The sequence below is a fragment of the Sciurus carolinensis genome, chromosome 1 (genome assembly GCF_902686445.1).
Source record: "Sciurus carolinensis chromosome 1, mSciCar1.2, whole genome shotgun sequence".
Taxonomy (NCBI): Eukaryota; Metazoa; Chordata; class Mammalia; order Rodentia; family Sciuridae; genus Sciurus; species Sciurus carolinensis.
In genome coordinates, this window is record NC_062213.1 from 3,113,073 (window position 1) to 3,125,250 (window position 12,178).

At 49.1% G+C, this 12,178-nt stretch overlaps 1 protein-coding gene across 1 annotated transcript in view; it reads left to right on the forward strand.

Annotated features, from left to right (window-relative positions):
- The window catches only part of LOC124959439 (maestro heat-like repeat family member 5), a 68,639-nt gene that overhangs the window by 38,386 nt on the left and 18,075 nt on the right, over positions 1–12,178 (forward strand). Inside the window, exons 17-20 of the mRNA XM_047517900.1 lie at positions 1,058–1,193; positions 1,470–1,642; positions 3,702–3,851; positions 4,534–4,688. Coding sequence (XP_047373856.1) covers positions 1,058–1,193; positions 1,470–1,642; positions 3,702–3,851; positions 4,534–4,688 — 614 coding nt within the window. The remainder of the gene's footprint in view (positions 1–1,057; positions 1,194–1,469; positions 1,643–3,701; positions 3,852–4,533; positions 4,689–12,178) is intronic.

The following is a 12,178-nucleotide window of genomic DNA, read 5'->3' on the forward strand; positions in this document are numbered from 1 at the left end:
TCTCAAGGGTCCACACCCATACCTCCTGGCCAGCGCGTCATCTCCAAACCCCCACGGTGCCCAATGACAGCGGGCAGCCCAGGCAATGTCCCCTTTATCCTTGAAGAAACAGGCTGGGGAAAAGGGGCCCTGGGCAAGGTTGCTCCGCTGGGCTCTGAACCCAGAGGACACTGACCCGGGCCCAGAGGCCACTCCTGTCCATGCCCTCTGAGGCCTGACCTTCACTCCTCACCTGTGAAATGAGTGGAAGTGGCTGCTCTTTGGAGCTGCAGGTTGTGAAAAGCCTGGTGAACTCCAAGCCTGCGCCTGCAGGGGGCTCGGGTGTAGCGTGGAACGCCCCCACACCACTGCGTTCATCCAGGGGGCCTCCACCCTTTGGTGGTCCCTGGGATCTGGGGACGAGTGAAGTTGACACACCTGAGGTTGGAGCTTCTGCCTGTACCCCAGAGTCAGCATTAACGTTAGGAGGCTGGGAACCTCAGGAGGCTGCTGCCCACCCCAAGGCAGGGAGACTGCAGGGGGCAAGTGTTGTGCCACCAGGGAAAGGTCACTGCAGTCCTAGAGGAGGGGGTTGAAGTGGCTTCAGTTTGCTCAAAACCCAAGTTCACCCCACAGGACTGACCCCAGGGCAAGGCAAGTGGGCCCTCCAGGAGTGCGAGACTCCACAATCAGGATTAGCTCTACTTTAATGTGATTGATGGGCTACGTGATTAATGTGACGACGTCCACGGGCTGGCCGCCTGTTGTTGTCAATGAAGTTTCGTGGGAACCAGGACCGGGACTGGGGTCCGACAGGGTCAGATCCTGCCTTCCCTTGAGGTCGTCACACTGTGTTCTTTGTGTTCACTCTGATTTTTCACTATGACTTTAACATCTTGTCTCTCTTGATGGCTAAGATTTCTGGCAGCCCCTTTATTTTGCCTGTTCCCTAGCCTGCCTGGCCGCAGTCCAAGGGGATCCTTCTGACCCTCTGGCTGGGCTGGCATGCCTGCATGGCCGACTGGGGACTCAGTGGCTGGGTCCTGCCTTCAGTGGTTCCCCCGCACTCTCGACACAGCCAAAGGAGGGCTTCAAACGCATCGGGCAGCTAGTGGGCATGCTGGGGATTCTGTGCCAGGACCCGGATAGGGCCACCCAGCGCACCAGCCTGGAAGGGGTGGGCCATCTCTACCAGCTCCTGATGCGCCAAAAAGGTGAGCCTACACGGGCCACCAAGGCACACCAATTCCACCCCAACCACGGGCTCAGTGGACTCACAGCAGCACTCTGAACTCACCCTCTTCCCCTATCTACCCCACACCCAACCCTGATCCCAGCCATAGCCCTGGAATGCCCTTGCCCCCACCTCCAAACCCAGGTGACAGGCCTGGCCCCCTTCACGTGTAACAAGCCCACCCTAACTCCCACCCTGTGCAACCTAGGCCTGGGCCCCCCTTTGCCCTACCTGACCCTGCTCTGCTCCTGGCCAGCAGGAGAACCTTTGCAGGTGGAATCACTGACCCCCAAGGAGTTCTCCCAGCCCAGTGCAGACGGAGCCCCCCTCTGGAGCAGCGGAGACCAGAAAGCCACTCCCCTGGACCCCCAGGAGCTGGCATCCCCAAAGGATGGCATCTTCCACCTGGACAGCTCCCAAGCCCTCAAGGTCAGAGCCCTGGAGTCTGGGCAGGTCTTGCAGCATAGGGGCATGTAGAGTGGACCAGTGTCTGGTGGGAGCGGAGTGGGGGACTCACCCTGTGTCCTGTGCTGCTGAAGTAGAACCCGCTGCATCGACGCCTGCCATAGTGGGCTTCTCGGCCCGCCATGGTCCTTCTCAGAGTCCACACATCTTCCCTGGTCTGTTCCAATGTTCCCTCCTGTCACCATTTGAACTGTACTGTCCTCAGAAGACACGCATCCTGAGGCATAGGTGTGAGCAGGGTGCTGGCATTGACTGGGCAGGGCCTCAGAGGCTCCTTCAGGAAGTCCGTGAGCAGGTGACTTGTTGTCCACATTGGGATTGAACCCTGCTTACAAAGACCACTGGAACTGGCACCATTGTGAGTCCTATTAGACCCTGAACCCTTCAGGTCGAAGTTGGGGTCTCACTGAGGCCTGTGGGTGGGGCTGACCTCTAATAAACACCATCCAGGTTGAACCAGATGAAGAAGGGGCACCTGGGGCGCTCAGCACCCAGCAGGGCTTAGTCCAGAACTCGTGCTCTCAGCAGCTGTCATGAGCTATCTGAGCACGGAGGCCCATCGTTTTAGTACAGAAAATCCAAAGGCCTGAGGCTAACATGTTAGTTGTCCATGCCAGAGGGAGGAAAATCTGGCTTGACTGCAGTTTATACCAGAGAACCTGAGCCAGGACAGAGGCAGGGCAAGGAGGGTAGAGTCTCCACCATCACCATCACCACCATCATCACCATCATCACCATCACCATTATCAGTATCATCACCATTATCACCACCACCACCATCATCATCACCATCACCATTATCACCATTATCACCAATATCACCATCACCACCACCAGCACCATCATCACCACCATCATCACCATCATCACCATCACCATTATCAATATCATCACCATCACCACCACCAGCACCATCATCACCATCACCATAATCACCATCATCACCACCATCATCACCATCACCATTATCACCATTATCACCATTATCACCACCATCACTACCACCACCACCATTGCTATGACCCCACACCATCCTCATCACCACCACTTCCTCTACCCTCTGCTACCTCCGCCTCACATGTATGCCCTAATTAAAAGCATGATACCTCAAAGTCTTTGTCAACCCTGAGGCTGTATATCCTATGACTCTCAGAGTCTAATCACCATTCCCACCCGAGCCTTCTGGGAGATTGGACATGTTCTATGCTTGTGCTGTCCAAGACAGCCACTGGCCACATATAGCTAGTGAGCACCTGAAATGTGTGTGGTGCTACTAAGGAATTGAAGATTGATTTTAATAGTTTAAATTTAGATAGATTTGAATATATCATAGATTTAATTAGCTATGGGTGGCTGGTGGCTACTATGTTGAGTAGCGATGTTCTAAGTCATTCTAGAAGGTTCTGCCTGTGCAGTGACCTGACCCAGCTCGACCTTCCAGGAGGCTATGGAGCAGGGATCATACTTTCCACCTTGCATTTCCCTGAGAGCCCCTTCATCCCTCTGAGCAGCAGTCATAGTCTGCTTGCAGAGGTAAGCCCATCCTCCTCGACCTTTAGAGGAGCTCTGGGAGAACACAGGTGGCCAGCAGAGCTGGATCTTGAGGCTCTACATGGGCTTGGGTTCCAGACCCAGCCTGGCCCTACCATCCCCACCCTGTAGCTAACTGAGGGTGGCCCGTACACCTCGCTAGGCCCGGGACTTGGTCCAGGTGACCTCAGAGGTCCTCCACAGCTCTGAAGTTCAGTTTCTCTCTGAGAACTGGAGCCTGGCCGTGGGGAGCACCCCTCTGGGCTGAGGCCAGCGGATGATGATGCTCAAGGGGGCAAAGGCAGGCAGAGGAGGGGAGGAGATCTGCTCTCCATTCCTGTGCCCTGGGTTATAGTTGGTGCGGGCAGATTGTGGAAGCAGTTAACTGCAAATGTCTGGTGTGGGGGCTAGACAAAGGACAAAGGTAAAGGCAGAGTGGGGGAAGCAGGTGCCCAGACACAGGGCCCAGGTGATGGCCTCTCCATTCCCACAGGAGCTCATGAGGCATCTTTTGATGGCAGAGGTGACGGACCTCATCTGGACGGCCATCAGTGGCCTGGGCTCCTCCAGTCCCTTCCGTGTGCAGGCAGCCGCTGAGCTGCTGCTTGCTGTCATCCACCAGCACGGGGCCAAGCTGGAGACCGTGAGGGGTTGGGGTACCACCCAGGGCTGGGCATCAGTCAGTATGCAGGGGCACCCACCCGGCCAAGGCAGGAACCCGGAGCTTGGGTCCAATAGGGAAGCCCAGAGCCCACCCTGTGCAGCAGCCAATAGAATGAATGCATGAGGGAACAGTGAGTGTGTGGGACCCAGAGGCGGCTGCAGGTTATGGAGCAGACGTGCATTGATTGGACCCTGCTGTGTGCCCTCAGGTGACAACGGGGAGGAGGAGCAGTCAGACCCTCAAGGAGCTCTCCATCTGATGGGTCACATGGGCAGAAGTAGATAGGATGGCCAGTAGATACAAAGGCAGAGGGTGGACCCAGAGGGAAAAGGGGGCAGCCCCAGCCCGAGGACAACTGATACCAGGTCTTATGGGCTTGATGTTGGAGCTGAGCCTCCACAGATGCATAACAGGCCCCAAGAGCAAAAGGGTCAGGACACTGCAGGCACAGAGCAGTCCACACCAGAGCAGTGTGTTTTGGGCAAGATGAGGGGTGGAGACCTGGACTCTGCAGTGACTGCCAGACACTGAGGGGAGTACACGCCCTCGAAGGCCCCCAGGGAGTGGGCTGTCTCCCTTAAGACCAGTTGCCCCAGGGACGGCTGTGCCTCCTCTCAGGTTCCCAGGCAGGGCTCCCCGTGTGACCTCTCCCTCCCCACAGGTCGCCAACATGGGCCGGGGCATCCACCTGCGCCTCTGTTCTGTCCGCATCCCCCAAGCCAAAGAAAACGCCCTGCACGCCATCACCCTGCTGGCCCGGAACCACACCCCGGAGCTGGTGGCCGCCTTCCTGGACTTCTCCATGCCCTTGGACAGGTGCCTGGCCACCCCACCTCGCCACCCCACTGCCTGCAGCAGGGGTCCTGCCTGTGCCCTCCTGTCTGTGCCCTCACAACCCCCAGGGAGCCCACGGGGTAGGCATGGGAGGGAGCACTGGCCCTCCTGGGTTGGACACGGAAAGCTCTGCTCACCACCTGTCCACATTCCTACCAAACACCCTGCCCAGCCTCGCCGCCCTTCGCCTGGTGGAGAGAGTATCCAAGACCCCGTGTGCTCCTGGGAAAACCCCAAACCTCGCTGTCCACTAGCAAAGACCCCTCTGTCTCACCTTCATCTTCAGACATTCTCTTCCTGCTTTTCCAAGACCCCCGGCAGCCACCACAGCCCTCTGAAGCAGGGCTGGCTTCTCTCCCACAGTGCGTGACCCCTGGGTCTGGAGGGGGCTAGGGTCCTTGTTGCATGGCCCCTCCTCCTGAAGTCCCAGTTCTGAGTCCCATATCCTCAGTCCATACCACCCGCTACCCATCCACCACACGCCTGCCCTGGGCCACGATCAGTGTATAGCTCCTGGTCAGGGACACCTTCTCATGAGACTCCTGCCATGACTGTGGGGTTCTACTCTTCCCTCCCAACTTCTTCCTGGGTCTCCTCTGTCCTGGCAATACTGCCCTCATCCTCCCTCAGCTACCACTCCCATGATCCTGGCCTCAACTTGGTCATCTCCAAGTTGAAGACTCTTCCCCTCACCCCAACATCTCCCAGCTTTACAGCTCCGCCCTTGGGTACCAACAAGCCTCCGCCTTCCAGAACCTGTAACCACCACAGTGCCCACCTCCTCACAGCCCCTCCCCTGGCCTCACCTTGGTCCCTGATGGAGTTCCACTATATCCAGCATTACCTCCCTCCCTGCACACACCCAACTCCTTCCCCTGAGCAGCTCACCTCGCTTCCCTCTTCACTGGACATGCAGGAGCCAGCAGAGGAGAGGTCACAAGCTCCCAGCACCCAACAGTGCTTTCTAGGAAGATTGCTGATACCCGTGTGGAAGCACCTTTTAGTTTTTTGTCAGTAACCTCCAGCTTTATTGCACTGTGATCAGAGTTATCTGTAATTCTTCTACCTCATAGAGTTTACTGATCCTATAAACTGCTTTTGTGAGTGTTCCGTGGTCCTCAAAAAGAAAGTGCATTTTCTGTCCCCTGGGGTAGGGTCGGCTATGCATCCACAGGCTAATCCTGTTGATCATGTTGTCTACATCCTCCACATCCTGCCTCCTTTCTGCCCACTGGATCTGCCTGGGCTGAGAGTGTGTTGAAGGCTGACTAAAGGAATATTCGTGTGTTTCTGCGTCCTTCCAGCTCCTCAAGTTACTGACCTTGCTGTGTTATTTGGTGCATGCATGTTCATAAGTGTTATATCCTAATTATGAATCGTGACCCTTAACAGTAAAGGTGCTCTGCTCTATCCTGTCAAGTGCTTTGGGGACTCGGATTCCACTCTGTCTGCTATCAGGATCACTACCCCAGCTTTCATTTCTATTCCTCTTGCCTGGTATACCTTTGCCCACCCTTTATTTAGCCCTTTCAGAATTCCTTAGTTTTAGGTATGCATCTTATATATACAGCATGTGGTTTGGTATTGTGACCCAAACTGAAAATCTTTTTTAATGGGTGATATTCATTGATATGGTTGATCAGTGTGTCATAACATTTTGTAGTTGTGTTTTATTTGATATATTGATTTTTTATGAGATGTGTATTCTTGTTTTAGTTTAGGAAGTGTTGTAATTTCATTCCAGTTGTTACTTTTGTGTGCCTAACTATTATTTTATTTTTATTCTTTTGTGTGTGTGCGTGCTGGGACTGAACCCAAGACCTCATGCATGCTAAACGTGCATTCCACCACTGAGCTACACTCCAGCCCTCCTAACCTATTTTAATGCCCCAAGTTCCCTATTTTATTATTTGACCTTTTAATATCTGACTTATTCATCTTTATTTGACATGCATTAACTCCCACCCAGTTTCTATACAACTATCAGTGATATTATTCCATTTTTCTCTTTGTACCTCCCTCTGCTTCCCTTTTTATCATTTGCTCTTCATCAAAGTGTGTAGCATTTGCACCCAGTTTGCCCACCCCCCTCAACGTTCATCTTCAGTGTGTGTACACCACACTCACACGTATCCCTATGCTGATGTTTTCTGGTCATCTTATAATTTGGCAAAGTTCATTCCTCGATAGATTCCTCAAGAAAGGCACCTGACTTCAGAGCTTTCCATGTCCTCCTATGCTGAAAGTTGTGCTTTGAAGGGCAGATTGACTGGGTATAAGACCATTGGCTCACCCTTGCCATCAGCTAGTATTTTAAGTACTATTGTGTTGCTGCCTCACATTGTTTTTTTAAAAGTCTGATGACAATTTTTTGCCTTCCTAAGTTATTTGATCTTTTGGCCTGGAGACCTGAAGGATTTTTTCTTTATCTTTTGAAATCTAATTATTTTGTGAGTAAATGTCTGTTAATCATTCTGGGCTAATTTTCCCAGGTACCTAGAGCATCCTTGGACTCTGTAATTCAGAATTCTGTGTTGTTGCTGTTATTTCTGGAAAGTTTTCATGCTTATGACTTTCAATGTAGCTCTACCCACTGTTGCTGCTCTTCCTCAGGGACTCACGCAACACAAATGCTACTCCTTCCTGTGTTAGAGTTCTACCACTGTCTCTCTGCCCCTTTTACTTCTTCCATAAATTCACGGTCATCGTCTTAGTTGCTATTCTGCCTTTCCTAAATGTCTCTTATTAAATTTCTTTTGAGTCTTATCTCTCATGAACACCATTTTTTTTTATTCTGAGATAATTTTTTCAATTTCTTCCATTTCTTTACTGAATTCAATCAATGCTCTTTTCAGTTCTAATTGAAGTTTTTTGTCCTTCTTTGAATTTATGATTCAAGGTGGTTTTTGATCTATTTAAATGCTTGTTTGAGCATATTTAACTACATTTGGAATGAGTGTCTTCAGGGATTCTTTTGTATCATAATTGTTCTTCAGGGGGAATTTCTTCATTTTATAAGTGTTGATTTTTGGTTTTGCAATAGCTCTGCAGATTTGCTCATTTTGTTCCCATTTACGCTTGTGCTAGTGGAGTGTTTTATAGTATTTCAAGTCAATGGCACCCTCTTCTGTCAGTATAGCAAAGGCCAGATGATTTAATAGACGTGTTGTGGTTTGCAAAGGGGTTATGTGTGCTTCGGTTTTGGGGTTCCCTTTTCTCTGCAAGACCCTGCATTCCTCCCTCTTCCTGATTTCCTTTCCACCACCTGGTTTCCAAAGGATATTTCTCCTGGTTTTGATTCTTGGTTTGGGTTGTTTTGGTTTTTCTGTTTGTTTTTGCCTTTTTCTCCTCAAAACTGTGATATTGAAGACTGGCCTTCAGACTGGGTATACTGTTAAGTTCCTTCCTGCGGCTGGTGCTTTGAGTTCCTGGGACACTTTTTTTTTTTTTTTTTTTTAGTATTAATCCACTTAGGGTAGATTAGTCTTCTAAAGGTGATCTAGCTCAACCTCAACCCCTGTTGCTTGCTGTCTTCTCTTTCCCATCATTGCTCTCTGTCCACCTTTGCCACACAGCCTTGGGGTGGAGGGATGGGACAGGCTGAGTTTGCACACTGGACTAGCATTCTCCTCTCTTACTTACAGGGACGTTGAAGTTTGGGCACTCTCTGCATCTACACTGGGGTCATAGTCTCTGTATGGCTTTACTTTTGCCTTCTTGTTTTTCAAGGAGACTTTGGGAGGCAGAGACACAGGCAACAGTGTGTCTTCAGTCACCCTGAAGTTCATAGTTCCATTTTACTTGAATTGGAATCTCTGTCTTATTTCTCAATTCTAAGCACATTTTTCACACGTTCACATCTATGAAATCAGAGTGTGTCTCGTCAGGGTGACTTACAACTACATCTGTATCGGCTTCTGCCTGTTGCCTGGGCACCGTCAAGTTGAGACCACTTTAAGTGTAAGTCTCTGCTTGAGGTTTTGGGGGCCACATGGGTGGTATGAATTTGGACGCCAAAATGGGTTTTGTGGTTCAGACAGTCAGGGGAGCCCCTCCTCCCTACATCATGCTGAGTGACACACAGAGGATCCTCACTGTCCCTCCCCCAGGCCACTAGTGTGCTTGCTCACTGCTTAGTCACCCTTAAACCACACGTGGGCTGGCTCCCTGTGGAGACCTCCATTGGACCCAACCTGGAAAGTCTTTATGTATGGGACATCATGGTGGGATGTGTCCCAGGGTTGCATAAAGTATACTCCCCATGTTCTCCTTCTCAGCTTGCTGTTCTCCTCCAGCGTTATCCATGTTGAGTTCATTCATCTCTCCTGCTGTGTGGCTTCCATCCTGAATGCCAGTGATGGCAGTCACTGCACACAGGCATCTGGGTGAGCCCTCCATTTCCACCTCCAGGAGGACACATTCAGACCATCCAGCTCCACTTGCTTCCCACCTTAATAGATGGGAGGTAGGGCTCCCAGCTCCCCTGGGTCCTCAGAAGCTCCGTCCTCACCGTTCCTCAGGAGTCAAGTGCCTGAGGCCAAGACGCTCCTGGTCCCTCTGCACTCTCACAGGGGTCCCCTTGTCTGTGCCCAGGCCAGGGTTCATTCCCACAACTTGGTAGTCGGTCACAGGAATAAGCACCAGGTCTTCTACAATGCAGATGTCCTCACCTTCCACCCCATCTGCCTCAGAATTGCCCTGGCCACTCTCTGCCTTTTGCATTTCTAGGGAACTCTTAGAATCAGTTGCCAAACTTCCCTCCTCTCTCTTCCTCTTCAGCTGCTGTTTTTATTTGATTACAGCTCCATTGCAATTGCACAAAACCAGATTAAACATCACCCTTCATCTGGAACACACCATGATCATTGGTCTCTGCATAGACAGTAATTGAGTTATTTACCAAGTTACCTAGTTGTTAATAACTAAGTTCTTTATTATTACTTAGGTATTTACTTAGTTAGTAATTCTAACTTAGCTGCTTACTTAGATTAGTGATTATGACAATCTAGTAAGGACCTATGTGGATGAATGAACCCGTCGGTCACATGAAAACTTAGGGTCTGGGTCACATCCTACTTTTAAAGACAGGGACATCTCCACCACTGGATTCCAGCCCCTGCTCACCCCTTTAAGGTTCACCTTTCCTTTGCAGAGTTTTATTGCATAAATATTCCTCAAAGGATTTTATTTTTTTTCTAATTTCATATGAATTTATTTTTTGCTTTCATATAAAAGGTGTCATGTTGGCATTCTTTGGAGACTTTTCCACCTGCCTGATATTAACATAGTATTTTAGAGCCCACGTTGTCTAGTAATGAGCTTATTCTAACACTAATCTAGCCACTCCAGTGTCTTTTTGTCAGTATTGATGACATGCTTTTTCTCATGCTTTTACTTTATTCTTCAGTATGAGACCCATCTTTTTGTAAACAGTATTTGTAGCCAATCTTTGTCTGTAATTGCAGTGCTTATTCTATTTACATGTAACATAACTGTCAATGTTTGGTATGAAATTTACCATCTTTTCTCTCTTTCCATACGAAGAAACAGAACTTCCAAAATCCCCAAATGAATTGAGACACTCCAATGTAATGCCTTCGCTGTTTATTTTAATGCCATGTTGTTGGAAGTCTCACACATCGATATTCACTCAGAGCTGCCGACATTTTACTTCTTTCTTCACTCTTCGCTCCTCATTGGAACTCAAGCCATCTGTCTCCAGCCTGAGGCACGTCCTTTAGTTTGGGTCTGTCACTAGCAAGTACTCTCAGCTTTTGTCTGAAAATGTCCTTATTTTTCCCTCAGTCCTAAAGGACGTTATTGCTAGGTGCAGAATTCCAGGTTGGCAGTTATAATAGTCTCCCCTTACCCATGGCTCCAGTTACCATGGTCCAACACCGTCCAAAAATATTAATTGGAATGTTCCAGAGATAAACAATCATAAGATTTAAATCAGGAACAGTTCTATGTGGTGTGATGAAGTCTCACACTGTCTCACGGGCCAGAACGTGAGCCATCCCTGTGTCCAGAGTACCCACGCTGTACACACTATCTGCCCAGAAGTCACTCTGCTGCCATCTTGATTATTGCAGTGACTGTTACTAGATTACAGGCTGTGTTCAGACAACCACCGTTATGGATTATAGTGCCATGTTCAGGTGAACCTGTTATGGATTCCAGTGCCATGTTCAGGTGACTCTCGTGCATGCAGTAGCCTAGCACTATGTCTTGATGCCCCTCCATTCATTTCTCCTTGGCTCAGTGTGGACGTATTGTACCTCTCACAGGTTGCAGAAAGCTATTTTTAGATAGAAAGACATCATATTTACATAACAGTATGTTAATAAAATTGCTCTATTTTATTAATTATTGTGCCTAATTTATAAATTAATCTTTATGATAGGTATGTAGATAGTGTGAGAAAAAAACATAGTCTCCGTATGATTCAGTACTGCTTGCAGTCTTAGGCATCCACTGAGGGTCTTAGAGTGCATCCCTAGGGGACTGCATGACTTTCTTCCAACCTAACAAGGTCACGTCCTTCTGTTCCCTCCATTGTGGCTCTTGAAAAGCCGGATCTTACTTGCTCTTTGATGCACCGTGTGTCTTAGTCTTTATACAGTACTCTTTATTTTGCTTTCTTCTGGTTTGAGGGGATTGTTTGTTATTGCTTGGTTTGTTCACAAGTTCTCTTTAATCCATATCTAACCCTATGTTAAACTTTTTCATTGAACTTAGAACTTCAGACCTGGTGTTTTTTAATTCTAAGATTTCAATTTGGTTCTTTCTCTAATTTGCTCATAATCTGCCTTACAGGTTCCTGTTCCCTGAAGATGTACTTAAGCTGCTCTTTTTGTTTCATAGTGAATACTTGCTTTATAGTCCACCGCTGATCAGTCTAGCCTCTTAGTTATTGTATGGTCATCTTTTGTTATTCAACTTTTTGTCACTGTGACCAAAATACCCAAGAAAAAGGAGGAAACATTTATTTTGGCTTATGGTTTCAGAGGTTGAGTCCATGCTTGCCCAAGAGTCCATTGCTCTGGGCCCAAAGTGAGACAGGAAGGGACATCATGATGGAAGGATGTGATGGAGGGTAGCTGCTTTGTTTGTTGTGACCATGAAACAGAAAAAGGCAAAAGAAAGATGAACCATTCAAGGCACACCCCCAGTGACCCACCTCCTCCAGCTGTACCCTACCTATCTACAGTTTCCGTCCAATTAGCCCATTTAAACTAGGATGAACTGATCAGATTACCACTCTCACAATTCAATCATTCTCTTCTGAGTATTCCTGCATTAACACAGGAGTTTGGGAGGGTGCCTCATATCCAAACCATTATATCCCACCCTGGCCCCCAAAAGCTCTTGTCTGCCGCACAATGCAAAATGCATTTAGTCCCTCTCCAAATGTTCCTATATAGTCTTACTAGTTCCAGCACTGCCCAAAAGTCCAATTCCAAAGTCTCCCC